This window comes from Corvus cornix, chromosome 11 (assembly GCF_000738735.6).
Source record: "Corvus cornix cornix isolate S_Up_H32 chromosome 11, ASM73873v5, whole genome shotgun sequence".
NCBI lineage: Eukaryota > Metazoa > Chordata > Aves > Passeriformes > Corvidae > Corvus > Corvus cornix.
This window is the reverse complement of record NC_046341.1, coordinates 20,695,975-20,721,558: the sequence shown is the minus strand read 5'-3', so window position 1 is coordinate 20,721,558 and position 25,584 is coordinate 20,695,975. Positions and strand designations below refer to the sequence as shown.

At 46.8% G+C, this 25,584-nt stretch overlaps 2 protein-coding genes across 3 annotated transcripts in view; one reads left to right on the top strand and one right to left on the bottom strand.

Annotated features, from left to right (window-relative positions):
• Positions 1-2,378: 2,378 nt before the first annotated feature.
• LOC104687386 lies at positions 2,379-11,808 on the bottom strand. Its single transcript, XM_019284249.3, has 3 exons — positions 11,666-11,808; positions 8,423-8,572; positions 2,379-3,029 (listed from the first exon to the last, which is right to left on the bottom strand). The coding sequence occupies exons 2-3, from the start codon at positions 8,491-8,493 to the stop codon at positions 2,435-2,437; spliced, it is 666 nt and encodes a 221-aa protein (XP_019139794.1). The 5' UTR covers positions 8,494-8,572; positions 11,666-11,808; the 3' UTR covers positions 2,379-2,434.
• A 681-nt stretch (positions 11,809-12,489) lies between these two features.
• Positions 12,490-25,584, top strand: part of LRP3 (LDL receptor related protein 3) — a 34,202-nt gene continuing 21,107 nt past the window's right edge. Inside the window, exons 1-3 of one of the 2 annotated variants that reach the window (XM_039558439.1) lie at positions 12,616-12,654; positions 14,264-14,326; positions 17,703-17,750. In XM_039558439.1, the coding sequence (XP_039414373.1) occupies positions 14,320-14,326; positions 17,703-17,750 (55 nt within the window). In that variant the 5' untranslated portion in view covers positions 12,616-12,654; positions 14,264-14,319. Of the gene's footprint in view, positions 12,655-14,263; positions 14,327-17,702; positions 17,751-25,584 lie in introns of both variants that reach the window. The other variant, XM_039558438.1, reaches the window with a different exon arrangement.

The following is a 25,584-nucleotide window of genomic DNA, read 5'->3' as shown; positions in this document are numbered from 1 at the left end:
GAGGTAGGAGATGTGGTGTAATGTTGAAATAGCCTTTCACTGTGGCATCAAAAAGTGAAATAAATGTGTAGGAACTCACTGTCCTTGTGTAAACTGCAGAATCTCTGTGCTGTGCAGTGGGACTGGGAAGGTGCTCAGAAGATTCCAGTGTGCTGCAGGGAACGAGTGTGTGTGTTGGCCTGCCTCCTGAAACAGTTAACGTAACTGCTGATAAAGCAGCAACGTGGGGTTATACTTTACAAACTGAATCACACTGAAAATATTTAAAGCCAAAAAGAAGAGAGAAATAAAACAGTGCTGGTTGTGGCCTGGCTTTTTCTTTCAGGTGTCTGGAATGACTTGCTGTCCAGTGAAGCTTTTTGATAAAGTGCAGCTTAAAAACTTTTTTAAGAAACCCTGATAAACTTCCTCCAATTATTTCTGTAAGAATTTGAAATGCAGACAATTCTATCCCTCTTCTGTCACTATGCTGCATGTTTCAAGAATCTGATCTCAATAACACAATTAAACAAAAACGAGATATAATTTACTTAATGGAGCAGGTCGCGTGGACCTTCAGTTTTGTTAAGAGAGCTACGTTACAAGTATTAAAAAATCTAATATGCAATTAATGATGCTTTGATAGTAGTTACAAAGACAACTGAACCCTTTCAAGAGAGAATAATTTTATTTTGTTTTTCAAGCAATTACCCTAATGTAATTGCTGCTCATAATCTGGTCTGCTTGATACAAACTCAGGATTTCATTGAACGTTCAGAGTGCCATAGAGGAATATCACAGCTTTGCACTCTCTTTGGAAAAGTGCCTATACATTGGTGACATTCTTATAGTATTTCTCCATCAAACAGTTTGGATTTGCCTTCCTGTGATACCAAATTGCTCCTATTTATTCCCATCACATTTCATAAAATGAATGTGAATTACAACAGGGTTTTTTCAGATCTACACAGAATTAATGAATAACAAATTCCTAAAGAAGAGGAAGGAAAATAGATCACTGTGAAGTTTAGTAATGATTTATAATGGATCAAGGCAAGAATAGTGTTAAAGTTGGTGCAGCAAAGTACCCTTGAGAATTTTCTTCTCTTTCAGGGAGGGTGTAGTTACCACTAAATGTAAACCTTATTAAATGCAGCCAGATAGTGCTGTGCAGTGATGCAATAAAACTAGAGATGAACAGTGTGAGGCTGAGTCAAATAATGTATGTTACCACACCTAATGTTCTCTAACCAATTTTTTCTTTAATGGCAGCTGTCAAAAGAGAACAATGGTGATTATATGGGACCGCAGTCTTGCTGATCTGCACAAATCTGTACATGCATTGAAACTGATGTATGCTAAAAAAGAGATAAATGCATATAAATTACTTGTGGAACTGGTAAAATTATGGTCTTAGTTTAAAGAAATCTCAACCAAATTAATCCATAGATAGAGATGCTTGTAAAAGAAGCATAAGCCTTTACTAGTTACAAAAACTAGATACAAGGGGAACTGATGTGAATAATGTAATGAAATTACATGTAATCAGAGTAAATCAGGTATTACAAACATGGATAAGGTTCCAAGTTATTTTAACAATTTTAGTACTAATACTGATGGAACCCATAATCTTTTTCAATATTGCTGTATCATTCTATGTCTTCATCTTTCTACTGCATATTTTAAAAAATTGTACTATCTTTTGATTACACTCAGTAAAACTTTATCAAAACTTTATTTTGGTGGTGTTACATGACTTTTTTGTGATCGAGTTCTGTCAAAAGCATTAAAATTAATGAACATACATATAGCTCCAGGATACATAATGGATAACGTCTACAAATGAGATTTCTAGAGCCATCATATGTTTTGAAATGGGATATGAAGGCTTGACATTAGGCCTGAGCAATGATTTAGTTTGCTGCAACTCTTTTAAAGTGATTTTAAAATAATCTGCAGATCACTCTGAAGTAGAACACCTAGGATGGGTTCTGCTGGTTATGTTTTCAGGGTGGATGTTGTGATGTGATAATTAATTCCCCTAGGCCAGCAGATGCTGGAGCATACACGTATGTACCTTCACATATAGTTTTCTAATATATACATATATTTATGTGAACACCAAAGTGTGTCACTGAAAATCAAGTCTCAAAATTTTAAATTAGTCCTACGTGAACGTCAAAGTGTAAAATAGCCAGAGATCTGCCGGGATGAACCACACTTCTCACAGAGATATGATGGAACTCCGTTTATTCTATTGTCAGTCCCGTAGTTATACCCTAATTCCCCAAGCATGCGTAAGCAAGCTCCATGCTATTGGATCACAGCTGCTATTCACGCGACCCTTAATAGCAAGTGATTTGGTTACAAAAAATATGCACGTGACTATTGCTACACAACTTTTCCTCTTTCTGCGGTCAGCACCTCCTTCTTAACATTCTGTCGACTTGCCACATCAGCATTGTTCTTCTCCTTTTTCCTTACTCAAGGACAGTTCACGAACATAGCTTGGGTTGTGCACGTATACATGTCCCTGTTCACCCAGCCATTCCTCTACAATTCCCTCTTTTTCTCTTTGCACAAGCCAAGCCCGATTAACAACTTTCTCTAAAGCCTTCCGTATGCACCCAAAACCACAACAAAATATCCTGAGCACGATGGACACACACTGCCTTAAACTTCTTGTCTCAGGCACCCGATAACATTCTCGGCATAAACTACCTCGCTCGTCTATGTTCCAACTACCCCTTGTAAGCTCCTCCCCACAGCCCCCACAGCACAAGCGCAAGCACAAGCTATTATAACAGCGTAAACAATTTCTGCGGCGATTAGCATGCACACTTGGCGACTGCGCCCAGACTCCGAGTGGTTGTCCAGATGTGAGGTTGTCAGTCACCAAGCAAAGATTCACTTCCCAAAGGTTGGGAACATCTGCTTTACGTGTCACATCCTGGCTCAATGGCTCACGCACTCGCTGGAGCCTTTCGTGTTGACAGCAGGACTGGGAGCGGGCTTGGTCCATCAGGTAGGAACCCATATTGGTCCGGTATCTGAAGAGACACAACTATAACCTCGACCGTTAAATAACAATGGAGCTGGCCCCTCCCATTGTCCTGTCTGTGGGTCTTTATAACAAATTTGTACCCCTGGGGTAGCTTATAGCTTAACATGGCTGTTATGTGTGACTATGGGGGGCTGTACAGCATCTCCTGCCAAACTCAAAAAATTTAGAGTGAACAGTACTTGCTGCAGCCTAATTACAGGATCCGTTTGCTCAGTACCCTTCTGTTTAGCTAAATACTCCTTGATTGTCTGATGGGCCCGTTCTACAATAGCCTGTCCTGTAGACACATGGGGAATGCTGGTATTATGCTTAACACCTCATAGTTGTAAAAACTTCTGCACTTGACCCCCCACGTAAGCTGGCCCACTATCAGCGTTTAAGGAGTCTGGTACACCCATAATGGCAAAACACACAGTTAGGTGGCGAATCACATGGATTGCCTTCTCTCCTGACTGTGCGGTAGCCCATTATCATTTTAGAAAAGGTGTCTACAGTGACATGCACATATTTTAAATGCCCAAATTCAGGCACATGTGTAACATCCATCTGCCACAGTTTGCACACCTGCAGCCCTCTTGGGTTCACTCCGAGGCCTAAACTTGAGCCGTGCTGGCTGCACTGTGGGCAGGCCCTCACAATCCCGTGTGCATCAGTGTTGGTAATGCGGAACTGTCTTTGCAAGGCCTTTGCAGATTGGTGGAACATAGCATGACTGTTATGGGCTGCTGCAAAAGAGTCCTGAGGTGCCTTCAATAGCGAGCTAACCAAGGCATCGGCTTGGGCATTGCCTTCGCCTAATCCTCGGTTGGAGAGGTGACTTCTGATGTGCAGTATGCTGCATGGCTCAGTCTGATCATGGATCGCTTGCAGCACTTTAAAGAACAACTGTCCAAGCCGTGGGTTGGTGGGTGGTTTAATCAAAGCGTCCTTGATTCTCATCACTACACCACCATGTATAGTGAATTGGATACTACATTCAATGGTTCTGTTCTCCACTGTATTAGTGCCCACGCTACTGCAGCTAATTCAAGTGTCTGTAACGAGTCCTGATCAGTTCCATACAGCAGGTGATGCTTCCATGTGGTCCCCTCTAGCCACGTGCAGGCAGCTTTTCTACTTTGTTTGCCTGCATCAGTAAATACCGTACGTCCCTCTACAGGACGCTTGGACACCTTTGCAGTCTCAAGCCACAGTTGTTTTCCTAACATTTGGAGTCGTGCATCCTTTGGGTACCAATCAATAACATCTCTGGGGTAGGCCAGTAATGCCACTTGTAGCGGTTCAGAGTGTTGTAACATCCCTTCTTTTGACTCTGCTTTCAGAGGTAAAGCTATGAATGCAGGTTCCATAGCACCAATTTCAAGAGTCCTAGTCCTGGCTTTTTGAATCAAGTGGGCAATTGCCGCTGTTCTGGCCCAAATGCTCATTGGAGGCGTGTGCCTCCAATAGGGCAAATTTGTCATCTGGAGTTTTCAGTCGCTTTGTTGTTGCTTTGTCGGGTGCTTGTGTTTGTTGTTGTTGTCGCTGCAGCCTGGGACTACAGATTGTGTTATCAACAGGGTCGTTTCCCCCCTTTTCTTTTTGCCAGGCTGGCCATTGACAGAGCATTGCAAAAGGGAAAGCCTCTTGGTTAAATACAAGCACCCCTATGGGTTCGTCTGGGAAGCAGTGATCAGCAAAGGCACCTGTTATCTTGTTCCCAAGATGCTGCAAACAGCAGCGCTGATTGTCGCTAAGCTGGACAGGGCATTGAGGAGAGGTACCGTGTAATAGGGGCATTAGTGGAGCTATTTCATCATTCCGGAGCCCTGTTATGTTGCGGACCCATTGTAAGTCACCAATTAAAGTCTGAGCATCGTGTAGGCTGGTGACATCAGTGGCAAGAGTCACTTTTTGAGGGCGTACGGAGCTAGAGGTAAGCACCCATCCCAAATACTTCCAGGGGCTTGATTGTTGCACTTTTTCTAGTGCCACTACAAGATCTCTGTTCTGTAGCAATCGAGTGATGTAAGAAACATCTTCATCAGTAAATGTTGCCGACAAAACAGAATATCGTCCATGTAATGGTAGATGATGGTGGCAGAAAAGTGCTCTCGAACTGGTTCCAACGCCCAATGCACGTATAACTGACACATAGTGGGAGAGTTTTTCATGCCTTGAGGCAGGACGATCCATTCATATCTTTCTGTTGGGGCGCTTTTATTGACAGAGGGCACTGTGAAAGCAAAGTGCACAGTATCTTCGGATTGCAAGGTAACAGTGAAAAAACAGTCCTTAAGATCAATAACCAAAATTTCCCAGTCTCGAGGCAACATAGTAGGAGATGGCATGCCAGGCTGGAGGGCGCCCATAGGCCACATTTGTTCATTTACCGCTCGTAGATCATGCAAAAGGCGGCACCTTCCGGATTTTTTGGGAATTACAAAGATGGGTGTATTCCATGGACTGATGGAGGGCTTTATGTGGCCTGCTTGCAATTGTTCATGTATCAGGTGCTTAGCAATCTGGAGCTGCTCTTCATTTAAAGGCCACTGCTCTACCCATACAAATTTATCAGTTTTCCATGGAATTCTTGGGGTAGGCAGCTGTTCTGCAGTGGCTGCACCTAAAAAGGTGTTGGCACATTTAATGTGGCCCCTATCTGGCTGAGGATGTCTCGTCTGATGAGACCTCCCAAGTTCCCTGGAAGGGTCATGACATATGGGCAAAGAGTAACTTCTTGCCCTTCTGGCAACTTTATTTTTCTCGTTTGCAAACTACGCATGGGGGTGGTTCCTCCCCCTACGCCTTGTACCACGCCAGTTGCAGGGCACAGAGGCCACCTCGTAACATCAGCGCCTGTATCCATGATTGCAGTAATTTGATGCGCCTCGGTGTCATTTAACATGGTAATAGTGACCATGGGCCGAGCTTTCATTTGCTGTATGAGATTGACCACTGTTTCCCCAGTGGACCCAAAGCCACGGTCTTTGCGATAAGGACGAGTATGAATTTCTTCTCCTGCAGGCTTGTCTATAAACACGAGCTGAGCAATTCGTTGTCCCGCTTTAATGGTAAGAGGGGGAAACAAAGTATAAGCACAAATCATAATTTCTCTGGTGTAATCAGCATCAATGACCCCTGGTAGGACTATTAGTCCAGCAAGTCCTGTTGATGATCTCCCTAATAGCAATGCTCTAAATGAACTGTCCTTGTCTACCACGGGGCCAAAAACACCCGGGGGAATTTTGTGGACAGTGCTGTCCTTTAAGGTGATATTCACTGCTGCTGCCAAATCGACTCCCAGGCTTCCCCTGGTGGTGGGGGGGGAAAGGTCTTGGACACTGATGCCTGGCCGACTACTTGTGTCTGGGCGTGGTGAGGCCTCGCGCTGGATTTCCTGGGTTTTGACCTCTTGCATACGGTTGTAGAATGGATATCCTTTTGGCATTGGTCACACCATGCAGCCACCTTGCAAATGTGATGAAAATGTCCTTTTCGGCCACAGCGAAAGCAAAGTTCCTGGCTCTTCTCCTTGTGATTTAACCCCCATCCTTGTAACTGTGGTGGCCAGGAGCTTCGTAGCAGGTTTTACAGCCTCTGCTACCATACTGGCCATAACTTGTCCTTGTTGTTGTTGTACTGCTCAATTGGCTAGCTCGAGCATATCACTTACTTCCACGCCCCTTGGAAGGGTGGCGAGGACACGTTTTGTGTTTGGATTGGCTCCTTCAAACGCCAACAACTTAAACATACTCTGCTTCGCGTCTTCTGTCACATCCGATTGGCTGGCCAGAGCTTCCCAAAGCCTCTCGATGAAATGCGAGTATCCTTCAGAATGGCCTTGTCGCATGGTGGCAAAGCTGGGTTGAGGCCGGGAATCCGGTACTGCGTTGAAGGCTTGGCGGGCAAGCTGCGCTGACAGATGATGTACGGGCAACGGGTATTGAAGCTGCACTTGTAAATGTCCATATACTCCAGACCCGGTCAACATGTCTGGGTTAATACCGTATAGAGGTTCATTCTGCTGTTGCGGACGATTGGCCTCCATCTGTGCTAGTCTTTTCCACTCTCGTTCCCAGTGAAGAAGCTGGGAGGGTGTCAACAGGAGCCTTGCCAGGTTAATGCTGTCTATAGAAGAGTTGGTATCTGCTGTAAAAATCCAATCTAAGGCCATGCAGGCAGCCTCAGATTTTATTCCATGATCTGTTACAGACTTCTTGGCTTGTTGTAAAATGCTGCTCATATCGTCGTTCACCATTCTGGAATATGATGGGGCATGCAATTTGCCCTGCCGCTTGCCAGTCTCCCTCCAGGATAGCATCTTTTATAATTCCAGACTACCTCTGCCCCAATCGAGAGGTAGTGGGAACGCCCTTGACATAGGGTGGAGGTGGTACGTTATCAAAGTCAGGAGGTGGAGGGGAGGGGAGGGCTCGACTTGAGCCCATTCTTGTAGTTGCAGGGCCGTCTGGGCCATGCCCTTTGGGGGCCCATAGGGCCTGGTTCAGGTTCTTGTTTCCAATTAAGCTTTTCCTCCATAAAGGACAGAGCGCGATCAAGACGATGTTCCATCCAGTGCATGGCCTCTTCAATCTGATGGGCCCATTTCCCCAAGGCCTGCTGATCCCCTCCAGGCCCTGGGGACGGGGGAAGTTCATTGACCACCTCTGGCATTGGGACATCATTGTCTGGCAGCGGAATGGTCTGTGGTTCAGGGCGAGGTCCAGCCAGCAGAGGAGGTGGAGGCGGTGGGCAAGCAGGGTAGAGGCGCGGTTGACAAGAAGGACCGCCCGTTGCTCCGCCCATTGCTTGGTCAACTGTAACTTCTGCCTTTGCCTCCAGTTTGCTTTGAGGTGCTGTGGCGGTAACTTCCTCTTTTGGCTCTGATTGCAAGAGCTCTTTCTCCTGCTCCTGTAGGAGCTCACTGACAGTCTCAAAGTGTTTCTCTGCTTTCTGCCCTTTTATTGCGCTCAGGCCTTTAAACAGTCCACTCAGCCCTCCGCATTGCGTAGTTCGGGCAGGAGCGACAATCCCAGCTGGCGTTGCTATCGCCTCTACCACAGCGACGGCTACTTTTGATTCGGCTTGCATATTTTTCAAGGCATTTATAGCAGTTCTCCAGGTGGGCCCTAAGTTTGTCATTTCTTTCCCTTTTCCCTGGATAGTACAGTCCCACAGGTGATCCCCTACTTCCCTCCACTCAGCTGCATTGAAGGGGAGAGGGGGTACCTGCAAATGTCCATGCTCCCGCGCCCATAAAACAAGCTTGTTCAGATCCTTTTCCCTGACTTCCTCCCCTCACTTAGCGAGGATACTGAGGAGCAATTTTTGCGCTGCTGCAAACTCTAAATCCATGCTAGCAGGGTATCACAGAGGGAAGGTAGTGACCCTTCTTACCGGCCTGACCGACATCCTTTGACTCGCGGTCGACACTCTCCGCCCGCAGTATCTCCGTCACTCGTCATCATCAGCCTTCTTTCAGTGATCAGTGAGCGTATCTTCCTCTGAGGAACTGTCCCTATTTGGGCGCCAGAAATAGCCAGAGATCTGCCGGGATGAACCACACTTCTCACAGAGATATGATGGAACTCCGTTTATTCTATTGTCAGTCCCGTAGTTATACCCTAATTCCCCAAGCATGCGTAAGCAAGCTCCATGCTATTGGATCACAGCTGCTATTCACGCGGCCCTTAATAGCAAGTGATTGGTTACAAACAAATATGCACGTGACTATTGCTAACACAACTTTTCCTCTTTCTGTGGTCAGCACCTCCTTCTTAACATCCTGTCGACTTGCCACATCAGCATTGTTCTTCTCCTTTTTCCTTACTCAAGGACAGTTCACGAACATAGCTTGGGTTGTGCACGTATACATGTCCCTGTTCACCCAGTCATTCCTCTACAGTGTAACTCTAAACTGAGTGGAATTTATCTTAACAACAAGTTAGTGGCATGGACAGAATCTATTAAAAAAGAGTTTGCATTCATCATTTTGCTTTCAATCCTATACAGTCTACTGTTTTGGTGAGATGCAAGGGTATTATTTAATGAAAATGAGAGATGCCCTTTACTCATAATTATAATAAAAAGCGTTAATGCAGAATGTAGAGATGACTGGATAAATTTTTGAAATTACAATAATACACTCACTGAGGAAAAATTCTTTTATGAAACATTCCATTATTGCTCTTACAGACCCATAATTTGAGAATTACTGCTCAAAAATTCAGATGAAATGATTTTACAATCCTGGGTCCATTAAAGGTTTAAGAATTGTCTGGTTAGATTAGGAAGAACATAGTTGTGAAAAAATGTTGTGTGATTTATTATGCTATTTAAAATTGCAAGACACGTGAAATAGGCTCTATCTGCAGAACAGGCAGGTCACTGCTGTGATGAATGTGGGACCTTCTCACCTACAGGTAAACTTTGTTTATACTGACCCACTTATTATTTCTGCATCTTTAGCCCAGTAGAAGTATTTATTATGACATCCATTTCTCTCATCCTAGGTACATCTGACATGATACTATTGATTCTCAGGCCAATCATCCATTAGGAGCCAGAGTGATACACAAATGTGAATTACAATTATAATAATTCCAACAAAGGAATTGATAAGGAAATGATAAGGCTCAGGTCTGTAGCTCAGCGAGGGTAAGGATCTCCTCAACCCCTGATACTACTAGAGCCACACTGTATTGTTGAAATAAAAAGGCCTAAAGCAGTATCTCTGTGTGCTGCGAGGTGTCCTTTGGTGAACTGTGGTGTTTCCAAGCATTCAGTAAAGCATTCTGTTTCACCACTCTGCCAGACTTTCTCACTATCAAGTGAAAATCAGCAAAAGGGAACCTGGACCTTTCCTTTCTACATCCAGTGTGATCTGCTTCCTGTAGATGCTCCAGAAAGCAACTGTCATCACCATTGCCCTTAAGTAGCTTCAACCTGGCCTGCTATTTTCTTAAACATTTCTGCCTTTTCTTTCTTATTTGGTGTTTCCTTTCCCATATTATAATTTGGTCTCTTTTTCCATTTTCCTGGCTAAATCGACTCTGAAACTTTCTGCTAATTTAAAACAAGATATGGTTCCATAAGCGTAACAGTGTGCAATGGTTTTATTGTAGACATGTTTGAAAGTATTTGTTTAACTGAGCTGTGTGTTTAATATTACATGCATGAACTTATGGGCAAATGACAATCACAGTTTAATTAATATTTTTAAATTGCATATCACCCCACGCAAATTAGGTATGCTTTCCTCATTATTTTTAACCAAACTGACATTTAGAATTGCACAGCTCTTTTCTTTGATGGGGCACACATAACTAATAAATATCTGAAATATCTGTCTGAGTATGCACCTGGATGTGCATTAAATGGGCCTTTGGTATGGGAGGCCTCACACTGTAAACAGTTATATGTCATGGGCTCAAGAAACCTAGCTCCCCCCCCAGCCACTCATTTCCCTTCCTGCATCCACTTTTGTTATTACAACAGCTTATGAGCATTCTTGGATGTACTATTTAACCTGGCTTTGGGCAGTACCTGATCTAAACCTGACTCTTAGATGACAACCCAAACCAGCATACCTTCAATGTGGTATAGAAACTGTAATTTATATTGTTGCATCTTTTTAGTGAGAATCCTAACTCATGCTGCTAAAAGGTCAGCAAATGCCTCACCTTTACCTCAGCATTCCAGTTCCTCTCACTGCTGTCTTTTGCTTTTCTTATTCTTTCTCCAATATGATCACTCCACCAGTCAGAGTGAAGAGCTGAACCTGGGCCTGTTGATGACAGAATACTCTTAACTGGATCACACCTCACCCTGGAGGCCATGCCAGCAAGTGTTTGTGAGTATGCATGCATGTCATTAGCACAGTTAGACCTTAATGTTGGATGGAAACCCCTTAAGTATGAATTCTACTTGGGGATTACATCCCTTTCATGGGAAACTGAGTACAATAATGTGATTGTTTCATGATGTTGATTTTACCAATCAGTGTTTAATTTGGTGATCGAAGAGTTTCTGACTGCATGTCTCTGTGATATGGCTACAGAATGCGAAGATACAAATTTTTTAAAGCATGTAGGGAAAAATTTCTGTGTTTATAGTGAAATGTAGCAAAACCTCATCTTTGCCCTGAAGGATTAAACTATGCCCTGTAGCACAGGCCTCATTCGTGTAGTTTAAGCACTGGTGCTGTTACTGAGTTTTCTATCACTGTTGGTATTTGTAGCTGAATTAAAGTGCTGCTCAGTGGGTTGCAGCAATCGCGTTAAAGATCTGTGGCAGTGCCGTCGAGGCTCTCTCTGTTCCTTGAAAGAGAGAAGCTGTGCTAATGACAGTGGAGCTGGTACTGGTTCTCAGGGGCAGTATGTGAGCATTTGCAAATGAGAAAACAAGGAAAAGTTCAGCAAACGTGAGGTAGAGCTGGTTCATTGTAGCTGTTTAGGGCAATCTGAGCAGGGGTACCTGTCACCTCGCACTGTTTTGCAATTCTTTTCATGAAGTTCCCAGTTAACTTTTGTCGTCTTGCTGCTTGTAAACACATTAAGCTTTGTCCATTTGCAGTGGGACAGGATAGGTTTAAATCATTCATACTAATCCAAATTGGCTGCCTTGCTGTGGATACGGTACCTGTTTGATGACCAGATGACTTGTTTCACGTTCGGCAGGGCCTGGAAGGGTCCGGGCCTGGGTCCCAGCCCTTGGTACGGGTGAAGGGACTGTGACAGCCGGGTTCCTGGGGAGGCTCTTCTCCCTGCGCCCGTCACGGACCACAGCGTTCACTCCCGGGAGCTGCAGCGGAGCCAACTCCAGTAGCCGCTTCCCGCGCCTCCGCTGCCGCCCGGGGTCCGCAGCGTGGCTCCGGAGGGAACCCTGCTGGGAAAAGGCATCCGGGTGACCCGCTGGGCCGAGACAGCTCCCGGCAGGGGGGGCCAGCGGCGGCGGCACTGGGCGCGGCCTCCCGGCATGGGACCGCAGCTCCCCGCACCCGTCCGGCACAGAGGCGGCCCCCGCGGGGCGCTGCGCTGGCGCTGGGCCCGGCCTGGCCCGCCCGGCGCGAGGGCTGCCTGCGCCATGGCTACGGGGGCCGGGGCGCCGCGAGAGCGGGGCGATCTGTGCCTGACAGGAAGCCCGGCGGCCGGCGCTGCGCGGGCGCGCTCGGCCCTCGCCTTCCCTTCCGCCCCGGGCCGCACTCCGCCCGTGCCGCCCGCTCGCTGGCGGCGGCCCCTCAGGTGTGCGCGGAGCAGAGCGGGGCGGCGCTGCGCTCCCCTCGCTCTCTGGCCCGGCCGCCGCAGCCGCTCGGCGGGCCTGTCACGTGGGGCAGCGGCGGCGGCGCTGCCGTCTGTCCTCTGCCACCTGCCCCGGAGTGGGAGCGTGGGCCGGACATGGGGACGCCGCTGCGGCGGGCGCCCGCGCCACTCCCGGCCCCCGGCGGGCGGGGGCACCGTGGGCCGGAGGCGCCGCCAGCTCCTGCGGCTCGGCGTAGCGGCTTGGTGGGTGCGGAGCCGCCGCGGTTCCCCCCGCGCTGAAGGGCAGGCGACAGCGACCCGCCATGGAGAAGGCAGCAGCCGCGGAGCTTCGTCAGGGCGCGCTGGGGCCGCTCACTGCCTTCTGCCTGGGTGAGTGCAGCCCGGCCGCTCCCTGGCGGCGGGGCATGTCCGGGCACGGCGGGCATCGGCTGTGGGGACTGCTGGGCCCCCTCCTTCCCACTTCCCTACCGTGGGTGGGGGGCTCAGGATGGGACGAGGCTGCAACACACCGAATCGTGCCGGCGGAGCCCCCTCCCGTCACCCCGCTTCCGAACGGGGCGAGGGGCGGCGCGGCCGCGGGTCCCTCAGGCACCCACTCGGGCTGCCATGCCCGGCCGCTGCCCGGCGGTGGGGGCCGCGCAGAGCGCTGCCTGATCCAGCGGAGCCCATCGCCTTGCCCTTGGCTCTGGAACCGCTGCCATAACCTCGCATAGCCCTGAAAAAAAAGTTCAGGAGGCATCGCCGGTTCTTCCCCGGGCTGTGAGCTCGTGCAGGGCGGGCAGCGGCGCCGGGGCTCGGTTAGGGACTGCCCGGCGCTCGGCCCCGCTGCGTGCCTGCCCGGCCCTTCTCTTGAGTGCCAGCGGGAAAAAACATTTTCTCTCCCTCCGTGTCTCTGCCATATTCTGCTCTCCTCCCTCCCTTTTGCTTGAAGCCGTTGCTCTCCGCTCTGCTTCTCAGCAGGTGTTAAGTTATGGCTGCGTGATGAAGCGTATTACTGGTTTCCAGTCTGTCAGCCCGTTCTGTCAGCGGAGATGTTTTTTGTTAGGCAGAAACGTTGGCGCCTGTGACTAGAACGAGCGAACGATAGGCCCCGCGTATTTAACAGGGACACGTGAAATTAGGAGTTACTAGAGCTGACTGCTCCGTTCCTGCGCCCTGCCAGAGGGTTCTGGTGGGGCAGCGTAGTCAGGCGCACCGGATGCAGCTGGGCAGTGCTGGGGCTGCACTGAGCCCACCAGACACTTACTTGGTAAACTGTCACAGCTCCTTGATCCAGAATGTGTTAACCTCACATCTCTTTGCTAATGCAGTGGATTAGAGTTAATTTTTAATAATCCTAAGTGACAGTTACTATTTGTTATGTAAACGATCAGAAAGGGATATCTGTGGCCAGAGTGCTTGTTCTGTTTTTGTAAAAGTGCTTCCTTAACGTCAGTACTTGTAGGAAGTTGAAGTTTAAAGCTTACTCTGGCTATTTCAAATGTATCTATTTTAATTAACATAAGTACAATGTCAAAAGCTAGCTAAACTACAAAACAGTTTGAACATCCAGGTAGTACAACTCTTGTTTTTTCAGAGTCTTAATGGGTTTTCAGAGATGTGCACAGCATGAGGATAATGTCTGCTCCATTGTTTATTTAAAGTTAGAGAAAGATACAAATTTTCAATGTGTCTCTCTCTGAATTTGTTATTGTTTTGGGAGGGGATGTTTTTGGTTTTTTTTTTTCATTTTGTTTAGAGGTGTTTTGGGGTTTTTTTTTTGTGGCCCAGTCAGGCCTTTGTTAAACCTTTTGTTATATGACAGAAATAGCATGATTATTGTTGAAATGACTAATGAGATAATAACAGATTATGTAAACTCCAGAGCTGAAGTGAGAACACTTCTTGTATTTAGGTGTGGGTGAGGTCAGGTTGAAAGTTTAGTAGATTTCTGCTTTCTATGACTTCTAGAATTTCACTGTCTGGCTCTTCTTTTCAGCTGGAATGTTTTATTCCTATTCCTTGCACAACTGACAGTAGTGGAAGTTGAGAAACATGAGAGGTGGGAAGCTTGTAAGGTATTTTGCTTCAGTGAACCCATAAGAATACAATGCTGCTACTTTAACTATTTTTGTATTTTATTTCCTGCTTGTCCATCCTTTCCTTTCATCCTTGTTTTTGATTCTTGTTTCTTGCCATTGTTTTCTTGTTTTCCCATGGCCTATGTGTGGGTGTTTGGTGTCTGTATCAATGCACTGCCAGTGACCATTGCTGTGTGACCTCATCTGTAAACTACTGCTCCAAAGACTGGAACTGGGTTTGTTTCAACTGTTCTTCTGTGAAGCCATTTTGTTTATCATTCTTCAGAAGTTCTGGAGGACATAGAAAGTTATCAAATAAGAAGGAATCAGTGAAGCTGATGTCTCTCCTGGGTGTGGAAAAAGCCTGGTAGCTGTCAGTTGGTTTGGAGGTGCCAAGATGTAAATTTCCCTTTTGATCCAAATAGCTGCTTTCCCAGATGAAAACCTCACCCTGAGAATTATTTAGCAATCCAGATGAATGGCACAGTAAGTTTCCTGCATGGAGTTCAAGCCAACTGAACCACTTCTGGGGTTTTTTTCTGGCTTTCCCATAATTGCTCAATAGTTAAGAAAAAGAGCATCTAGAAAACTTTCGAATACTCTAGTCTCTCACCTGTTTTTATTTTGACAAGGTTTTGTTTTGACAAGAGACAAGAAAATCAGCAGGGAATAGCTGTTCTTTCTTACGGGCCTCTGACAGTTTTGAGAGCTGAGTACTGGTTTACAGTGCTCTTGTGGTTTGATTTGATGGTCTTGAGTGAGCAAAATGGATATTGGACACTGTAAGCTTGTTCAGTTGATTGGGAAAGTATCTGATGTGAGACTTAGATTTTATTTTGAAGAACTGTTTTTGCTTATTTCTTGGTATAAAAGGGTTTGAAAATGAGAGCAAAGAACTCGCAACTGCAGCCAATAAAAGTTTTTTGCAGAGATAAATGAGTATTTTTCAGGGTTCTCTTTCTTAGGTATCTTCCAGGTGTGATGCGCAAGGCTGCCTATAACTGTATTTCTGGTAGTAAACTAGGGCTCTCTGTTTAACAGTCTTCAGTAATGTAGCTCTGAGTTGGCTCGTTCCACTCTATTATGCCCCATGTCTTTATCCTACTTATAAGGGGCCCCTATGCCCACTTAAAGGGCATAGGGGCCCCTTTTAAGCCATGTGAGGAAACCTCTGCTTCAGAGCTTGTGTTCTCTTATGGCTGTTGGGAGTATTCAGGTAGGAAACATGAAGAAAGATTATGGAATGGTAGACCCAGACTTTTCCATACAATGTATCTTCAAACACTGCTTTCAGTTGTACTGATAATAGTTACGCAGAGTATATTCATGTACTTTCTTTGGAGCAAAACCAAGTCTTTTAATTCTCATGAATATAAATTTGTGACATAATCATGGATTAATTTCATCTCAGTCTTTATGACTATATTACTATGGTTACAGAAATAGTGGCACTTTAATATTGTGTGAGGAAATGTTGTGTTGCTGTTACTGCTGTGATCCAGAGTTTGTCACAAATGGATGTGCTGCTTTGCCAGAGTTAACAGAGCTGTGTTGTTTCCTGGTACAGGATGATATTGTTGCTCCTAGGTAGGCTTACTCACCTAACGGAGCAAGCTAGCATAGTGAAAGAAGAAATAATTATATGGCACATTGTTATTATCATATAACAAATGTTACTGTACACTAATTATGTAATAAAATGCTGTTAAAGTCCTTTGAACATTATATTAATGCTTATTAACACAAATCTGTGGTTCAGGTGTGTTTCTCCTCAAACTGTAGCATTACATACACTGCCATTTAGTTCCCCTCCTTCTTTTGTGTGTTCCTAAAAGCTCAGTCCCAAGACCACTTACGAGGGAGAAGTCACTGCCCTTGTCCCTGTGGTAGTGCCCTGAAGTCTGTGATGAGTGATGCCAGGAGCAGTCTTTGTCTCTGTTTTGCAGGGCCTGGCCTGGTCTGTAGCAGTCCTTCCAAAATCACTGTCTGCAAAAAGTTCTGGCTTCAGGAAGGAGAAAATCCAAATTGTGGATAGCCAGACATAAGTTGGGAGGGACAGCTGTAGGCGCCTGGGCTGCTGCACTGTCGTGACTGAAAAACGTGACTGGGCCTGAACTGGAAAGCTAAGGGATTGTTTTTTGCTTCCACCCCTTTAGTGTCTGGTACTTTTTGTACCTCTTGTGCTGGTTTGAGTTATACCAGAAGGTAGTCAGGGCAAGGGTCATTGTTTTGTGATGTGTTTAGACAGTGTAGAAGACAATGGGGGCCCACACTGAGACATAAATAGTGTTGTCAGCTGCTTCCTAAGTGACTGTTGGGAACGGGGACGGTTTCTCTTCCTCTCTTCTCCTATTGTTGATTGTTTAATGATGTTTTTAACTAAATTCTTGCCAAGAGATTACCTATTAAAAGATTTAGGACTTAACACATGCAAAACAAAGCCAGAGTGAGTGCTTGGGCTGGGATGTTGTAAGTTAAGTTTTTGATAACGTTTTAAACCTTTCTAATTCTTTTAAGCATTTGTCATTTTACTAATAGTCTATTTTTGTAGATTACAGATTACAGTTGAAATGAGAGCAGTCAGTGAAACATGCTGTAATTTTTAGAGAAGTGGCTTAAAGAATGTATGGGGAAACTAATATGGAATTACACATTAATGCTGACTTCTGGAGCAACAATGACACATGACAAATTTTTTTTGGCAATAACTACTCTTTCCAGATCACTTTAGTGGTATACACTGTGAGAGGAGATTTTTCAGAAAGTGAAGAGTCTTCGGAACTTAATTTGCAAGTCTGATATGTACTGCAAGTATTGCCTCATCCTGTTTTGATTGTAGTAGTGGACCTTGTTGAAAACTTCATTGCTTTTGCTTAGTCAAGGCAATCATGTTAGCTTTAGCAGTTGATTTTCAAGGTGACATTTACCTGAGGAGTAAATGTCACCTTGCTTTATTCAGAAGAGATGTATTTAAGTAATAATTGCATTAGTTATCCAGCATTTAAACAGGTGAAGTCACTAGCTGTGATGATAAATGTTTTAGTGTGATTGTTCTTCTGTGTTCCTCAATTAAAATAAATCCTGTGGAAGATAATTTAGAATAGATTGTCAGTTGTTTCTTTTGGTAGCATGTTTCACAGATACTAAACTTGGATTGCTGGTGACTTGTTTTAGTTCACTGTAGTGAAGGATAATAATTGATTACATGACTTGCCTGTGCCGATAAGCAAAGTTCTTGTTGGAAAACTGCAATACATTTATGCTAACACCCCAGCAAACACCTAGGAATGGTTAACTGCTGACTGCCACCCAGTACCAGTAGAACTTCTGTGAACATTATTTTCTGTCTTTACACAGTGAATCTCTTCCTGACTGGGAAAATAGAAAGCGCTGTTACGTCATTAGGTAAGACATACTTTTCTTATTTGTATTTACTGTTCATTTGAGCTGTTACTGTTTCTTCCCCATACAAAGAGATATTCTAATGAAAGAGAGACTTTTTAAATGACGTTTGTTTAAGACAGACTACCAATGACATCTTTAGAAGTTTGGGACTTTTAAGTCTTCCTGGGCTTTTTCCTGGTGCCAGCCAAGGCCAGGGATCGCTGTCCCAGTGTCAGCCAAGGCCAGGGATCGCTGTCCCGGTGTCAGCCAAGGCCAGGGATCGCTGTCCCACTGTCAGCCAAGGCCAGGGATCCTTGTCCCCGTGTCGCCAAGGCCAGGGATCGCTGTCCCCGTGTCACCAAGGCCAGGGATCGCTGTCCCAGTGTCAGCCAAGGCCAGGGATCGCTGTCCCGGTGTCAGCCAAGGCCAGGGATCTCTGTCCCGGTGTCAGCCAAGGCCAGGGATCTCTGTCCCGGTGTCAGCCAAGGCCAGGGATCTCTGTCCCGGTGTCAGCCAAGGCCAGGGATCGCTGTCCCGTGTCAGCCAAGGCCAGGGATCGCTGTCCCGTGTCAGCCAAGGCCAGGATCGCTGTCCCACTGTCAGCCAAGGCCAGGGATCCTTGTCCCGGTGTCGCCAAGGCCAGGGATTGCTGTCCCGTGTCACCAAGGCCAGGGATTGCTGTCCCAGTGTCAGCCAAGGCCAGGGATCGCTGTCCCGGTGTCAGCCAAGGCCAGGGATCGCTGTCCCGTGTCAGCCAAGGCCAGGATCTCTGTCCCGTGTCAGCCAAGGCCAGGGATCGCTGTCCCGTGTCAGCCAAGGCCAGGGATCTCTGTCCCGGTGTCAGCCAAGGCCAGGGATCGTCCCGTGTCAGCCAAGGCCAGGGATCGCTGTCCCGTGTCAGCCAAGGCCAGGATCGCTGTCCCCGTGTCAGCCAAGGCCAGGGATCGCTGTCCCCATGCCGGGAGGGGGGCGGCTGGAGCCGTGCGGGCGCGGCTGCGGGTACAAGACAAAGGTGCTGTGTGGAGGCTGCGCCGCCATTTCTGTCGTTTCTGTTCCTGTCCCGGGGCAGGAGCGGCGAACGGAGCGAGGGCCGCTCGCGTTGGGCTTGGTGAGCGCTTTGCGCGGCATCGCCCTCTCTTACACGCTGTTGTCATTAGTGTTGTTGCCATCACTGTTTGTTTTCTTATCTGGTTGCTGTTTCCAGTAAATTGTTATCTCAACCCGTAATCTGCAGTTTGTCTCTCACCTGAGGGGGTGGGGAGACGAGAGTGGCTGCGTGGGGCTCATTCTCCACTTGGGCTTAAACCACAGCGGGGTTATAGACTGCATCATTGTCACTGTGGTAGATAAAAATTATAAGCTTGAGGCTAAGGTCATAGTGCATGCTGATATGTTTAGGGGAAAACTCTGTGTTTAGGAAATGTGCCTGGGAGTATCAAGTCAGGGAGAGTGGCTCATTCTTGAAGAAGTTAAAACAAGAATATTAAAAATGTCTCATGAATGTCTGCGTGGAAATTCAACCAGAATCACAGCACCTTGTGTAATTTCCTTCTCTCTAGCAGTGCTGTGACTTACTGACATTATGGGAATATTGTAGTCAGGGTCCTCTTAGTGATTAAGGGCCCTCTTGTGATTGTCAATCCACTGTCATATGTGTAGATGTACTTTATGTCCAAAGAAGCTGCAACTTACATTAAAACATAAAATCGCAAACAAGGGAGATGGGAGGAAAGGATATGGGAAAACAGAAAAGTAATTCTAGGACAGTAGGTCGATTAATATGGGAGCTTGAGTGTTCAAGTCAAAACTAGGGGTTGAGACAAGGTTTAAATCAGGAGAAGGTAGTAATTTTATGATTAGGTAACCTGCTTAAATTAAGCTTGGAGGAAGTGTGGATAAGACATGCAGGACATGTGATGTTTGCAACACAGTGTCAGGAAAATTAATCCACAAACACCAGAGGTTTATGTCTGAAAAGGAGACAGAGGGGTTCTGTTACTTTATTCGAATAAAGGGAGAGGCCATGGGGCATTTCCCCTGGGGTCTCTCAAATTTTTGGAGGGCACAGCCTCCTATTTATCCTAATTTCCCGGCTGCATTTCCCTCTCTCTTTCCCCATTGGCTGAGGTACTTGAGAGGTGCAGACTTCCCGAAACGTCTAATACCTAAGACTCTCTTCTAATGTATAAACCCCCCTTTATTTTAATTCTTATGGAATTTATGGTTCTTCTCATTGTTTCTTTCATCTCTCAATATCCAACTTCATTTATCAGCAGAGCTATAGTTTATTTGTAAAGACAAATCTCTTTCTTTCCATTCATCAATCAGTGGAATCCTTCCCATTGTTTCTTTTATCTCTCACTACTAGTTTTATCTTCCAGCAGGTCCACAGCTTGTTTGTAAAGGCAAGTCCTTCATTCCTTTCAACAGTATTTTCCATTCTTTCATTGGAAAAAGTACAGTGTCATTTATGTCCTAGTATGTTCTGCCTGGATGGTTGTTTAGCTTTTGATGGAGTTTGGCATCTGTTGAGTGTATGATACATGAGTTTACAAAGTGTAAACTAAGTAATTACACAGTGGCTTACTTAGACTGGTGATACTGCCTCAGCCTAAAATATGTAGAGCTTCTTCCAGTTGGCTCTGCTGGTTTCTAACACTTTTTTTTTTGCTAGAAAGAGAGTTCTAACATCTGGCTTTTTTTCTTCCAAGTATGCTGAAAATTTCAGGGTATTTGTAGTCTTCAGGTTTTCTTGTCTTCATACAGTTTTGAGTTACCTTGTTTCCTGATGGTGTAACTGGAGCTGGGGATAAAAATGATCATCGAAGACTGATCCATGTGTAGCTTCTCTCACCTGTGCTCGCAGAAAGCTAGGTCAGCCTGTTGATAGAGCAGTGTGAGCTCAGATTTTGTCACATCTGTGAGGTGAACCCTCACAGCTGAAGGACTGTGCCTTCGCCGTTTCTGGTCAGGGGCAGAAGCAGCCAGCTGGAGACTGGATAAAGTGAAGGGGAGCCTTCAGTCTTCTTTTTCCACAGGCGTAAGGGATCTGCATTAAACCATGTGTGCAAGCCCTCCTTGAGGGAGCATTGTGAGAACTTGGGGAGAGTTTCCTGCTGACTCTGAGACAGCTACTTGAGGAAATGTATATTTCAAAGCATTTGGTTTTGAGAGGAGGTTGCAATTTTTCAAGTGCAAAACATCTTTTATCCTGGAGCAGATGGCTGGGATGTGTTCTTTGTGTCTGGGGCAGGCCCTAGTGCAGGAGAGTGTAAAGCTGCAGGATTTATTTTCATCTGGGGTTGTCTGAAAATTTATTCCCTCAGTGCTGTACTTTGGTGAAGCTCAATGTCTGTTTTATTGCAGTTGCTCTCGCAAAAATAGGAGTAATATTATTAATGTAAACTTTTTGGAACTTCATTGTCATTATTTGTGGCATATTTAACTGGCAGAGGGAATCTACTGCTGTTTACAGTAGAAGAAATCCATTTGATTATTACAGAGAGAACCTCATTAAGATTTATGCCCTCTTGATAGAAACTCTGAACTCCAGTATCTTCTGGCATTTGTTTGAAGTTTGGGGTTTTCTTTTTCTTTGTTTGTTTTTTGTTGTTGTTTGGGTTTTTTTTTAACTGTGCAAGATGTATTATTTTCTGTCTTTAGAATTTATCTTTTCTTCATCTCAGTAAGATTTTTGGTGGGTTGGTTTGCCAATCCAGGAACTGGTAGTTTTATATTTCTTCAGTAACGCTAAATGTGGGAAGTTTAAGCAGTTTGGAATTTTTAGTTAATTGGAATTACACTTTTCTTCTAGGTTTGTGCAGAAAGGCTGTGGAAAGACAGAAGAATTGTTGTAAAAGTGTTATCACTGCTCTTCTTCTGTGTTGTCACTGATAAGGCCTTCAGAATCCAGGAATGCAGGACTGCACCTTTCTATTTAGGAACTTCTCTTTCCTTTAGATATTTTGGCAATTTGAACAGGCCCTTGTTTATTTTCCTTAAGGAATCACAATGTCAAGCTGAAGTCCAGCTTAATAACACAGGACTTAGGTATGTGTGTGATTTTGCAGACTTCATGGCCAGGAGCTGAGGAGGGAAGTGGGACCCTTTTATTGATACTGAAGCCACAACAGTATAAAATTCTGCCTTTGTGTGTGTCTTGGTTTTGAAAGACAGGTGTCTGCTAAGGAAGGCAGAAGCCTCCCTTGAAGTGGCAGATGTAACCCCCTTCCCTCCGAATTATTATAATTTTGAAATCAAGGGCTTTTAGGCAAAGATGTGGGAAATAGGAATAACAGTTCTTTACTGTTATATATCTATATGTGTATAACCAGTCAAACAAACAGCAATAACTATGGCAGTAACAGCAAACAATCACAAACCCAGTCCAGCCTTCTCGGCTGTCAGGCCCTTTCCCCTTGGGTGCAGTTCCGCTCGCAGCCGGCAGGGGCGCTGGCGGCTCCCGGTGAGCAGGGCAGGTGCGATGGTTCCCCCGCGGCTGCAGGGGGCGCTCCGGAGCGAGCTCGGGGAGCACGCGGCACTGGTGCCCTGGGATCCCGGGAAGGGATGGAACAAAGGCTTCACAAACCCTGGCCGGACCCTTGGGAACGTCAGGCTGGAACGTCAGGCTGGAGCGGCAGGCTGGAGCGGCAGGCTGGAGTGGCAGGCTGAACAGCAGGGACGAGCACAAATCCTGGGTGGCAGAAGTGATATATCCAAGCGGGGAACCCCCGGAGATCTGGGCAGGCAGGGCGAGCAGGGCTACAACATAGCGAAGGCTCGAAGCAACGGCAGGGCAGGGCGGCCACGCCCAGCCTCCAGCGGGCAGGGAAGGCGGCTTTGGGATCCCGGTGTTGTTTCCAGCAGAAAGAAAAGCGGCTGAAAAAAGAAGCAGCAGCCTCTCTCTCCTCGAGAGTGAACTGACCACACACCCAGGTGAAACAAAAGGAGTAGCCAGGTCTTTTGTTTTCTCTTAAGCACCCAGCGATTTATCGTCTTAGTAACAGAATGGAGGAAAATTCCTTTAACAGAAAAAAAAACTAGATCTCTTAAAACCCCAACATTATCCACCCCGAATTTTTTCCCATACTAACATGTTACATGAAACTTAACCCTTTTAACCATATAAATACATGCATCACCCGAATTATATACATATATACATGCTGATACTGATACAAGTACAGAGCCATGGGTAGTTCACCCTAAAACAAGGTCCCCTTGAGGTATGCATCGGGTCTCTCCATCCTTTTGCATCACCCACCAGGTGCAACCTGGTCCCTGAGCAAAAACAACTCCACAGATGGGTTTGTCTTTGCTCAAGGCAGACTTAACCCAAACAGTTTTTCCAAGCATACCTCTCATGTGCACCACTGGAACCTTATCCCCGTCTGTTGTTTGTAGGGGTTTGGATTGGGCAGGGCCTGCTTGGCTGGTGGAGCCTCGGGTGTTAACTAACCACCTTCCCCTTCAGTAGCCTGTGCAACTTGTCGTGTGGGGCTCCATACAGCGGCTTTCCATCCCGGCTAGCGCCTACAATTCAGCAGGAACCATCAGTGAAGAGGGCGTATTGTCTTTCACTCTCTGGTAGCTCGTTATATGGTGGGGCTTCTTCGGCACGTGTCACCTGCTCCTCTTCTTCTTCAGAAGATAACCCAAAAGTCTCACCTTCCGGCCAGTTCGTAATTATTTCCAAGATCCCAGGGCGACTTGGGTTTCCAATTCGGGCGCGCTGCGTGATGAGGGCAATCCATTTGCTCCAAGTAGCGTCGGTGGCGTGATGCGTGGAGGGAACCTTTCCTTTGAACATCCACCCCAGCACCGGTAGTCGGGGTGCCAGGAGGAGTTGTGCCTCTGTGCCGATTACTTCTGAGGCAGCCTGGACTCCTTCATAAGCTGCCAGGATTTCCTTCTCTGTGGGAGTGTAGTTGGCTTCAGATCCTCTGTAGCTTCGGCTCCAGAATCCCAGTGGTCGGCCCCGAGTCTCACCAGGCACCTTCTGCCAGAGGCTCCAGGACAGACCATTGTTCCCGGCTGCAGAGTAGAGCACGTTCTTCACCTCTGGTCCTGTCCTGACTGGGCCAAGGGCTACGGCGTGAGCAATTTCCTGTTTGATCTGGGTGAAGGCTTGCTGCTGTTCAGGGCCCCAGTGGAAATCATTCTTCTTGCGGGTAACCAGGTAGAGAGGACTCACGATCTGGCTGTACTCGGGAATGTGCATCCTCCAGAAACCTATAGGCCTAGGAAAGCTTGTGTTTCCTTCTTGTTGGTCGGTGGAGACATTGCTGTGATCTTATTGATGACCTCAGTGGGAATCTGACGTCGTCCATCTTGCCACTTTACTCCCAGGAACTGGATCTCTCGGGCAGGTCCCTTGACTTGCTCTTCTTGATGGCAAAACCAGCTTGCAGGAGAATTTGAATTATTCTCTCCCTTTCTCAAAACTTCGTTGCGGTGTTCCCCCACACAATGATGTCATCAATGTACTGCAGATGTTCTGGAGCCTCACCCTTTTCTAGTGCAGTCTGGATCAGTCCATGACAGATGGTGGGACTGTGCTTCCACCCCTGGGGCAGTCGGTTCCAGGTGTACTGCACGCCCCTCCAGGTGAAGGCAAACTGAGGCCTGCACTCTGCTGCCAGAGGAATGGAGAAGAATGCATTGGCAATGTCAATAGTGGCGTACCACTTCGCTGCTTTGGACTCCAGCTCGTACTGGAGCTCCAACATGTCTGGCACGGCAGCGCTCAGCGGTGGAGTCACTTCATTCAGGGCACGATAGTCCACAGTCAATCTCCATTCCCCGTCAGACTTGCGCACAGGCCAGATGGGGCTGTTGAAGGGTGAGTGGGTCTTGCTGACCACCCCTTGACTCTCCAGCTCGCGGATCATCTTGTGGATGGGGATCACAGCATCTCGATTTGTCCGATACTGCCGGCGGTGCACTGTCGAGGTGGCAATTGGCACTTGCTCTTCCACTTTCAGGAGCCCAACTGCAGAAGGATTTCTGATAGTCCAGGCAGGTGTTCAATTGCCTAATGCCCTCTGCCTCCACAACAGCAATCCCAAATGCCCACCTGAGTCCTTTTGGGTCTTTGTAATAGCCTTCCGGAGGAAGTCTATGCCCAGAATACATGGGGCCTCTGGGCGAGTCACAGTCAGATTCTTTTGCCAGTCAGGCTCACCTCAGCTTCCAAAAGGGTCAACTGCTGTGATCCCCCGGTCACCCCAGCCAGGTTCTGCCCCCACATGTCCCGATGGCATTAAAGTACATGTGCCCCAGTATCAACCAATGCATCATATTTTTGTGGCTCTGATGTGCCAGGCCATCGGATCCACACCGTCCAGAAAACTCGGTTCTCCCGTGCCTCTTCCTGGCTAGAGGCAGGGCCCCTCTAGCCCTGGTTATCATTCTTTCCCTGGGCGTACATCCTCGAGGTACCTTCAAGGGGATCTGACATATCATCCTCCCTTCTGTAATGCCTGGCAGCTCGGTCACGGGAGGCTGAGGCTACCTTCACCTTAGCGGAACCCCCTCGGTTAGTGCCTCCCGTGCTGCCAGGACAGAGGTGGGTTTCCCATCCCACCTTCTCATGTCTTCCCCATGCTCACACAGGAAAAACCACAGCTCAGCTCGTGGGGTGTACCCTCTCTCTCTAGCAGGGGGACGACGGGCTCTGACTTGGGGGCCTGTGACTCGCACTGGTGCCACACTGACCCTCCTCATCTCCTCCCTCATCTCCTATCTCCTTCATCTCTCTTTGAGGTCCTGGACCACAGCAGAGACATGAGCTTTCAGCGGGCCATTGACATGCTGTCATAATGCCTGAGCTGTTGGCAACAGAGCCCACTGTTTC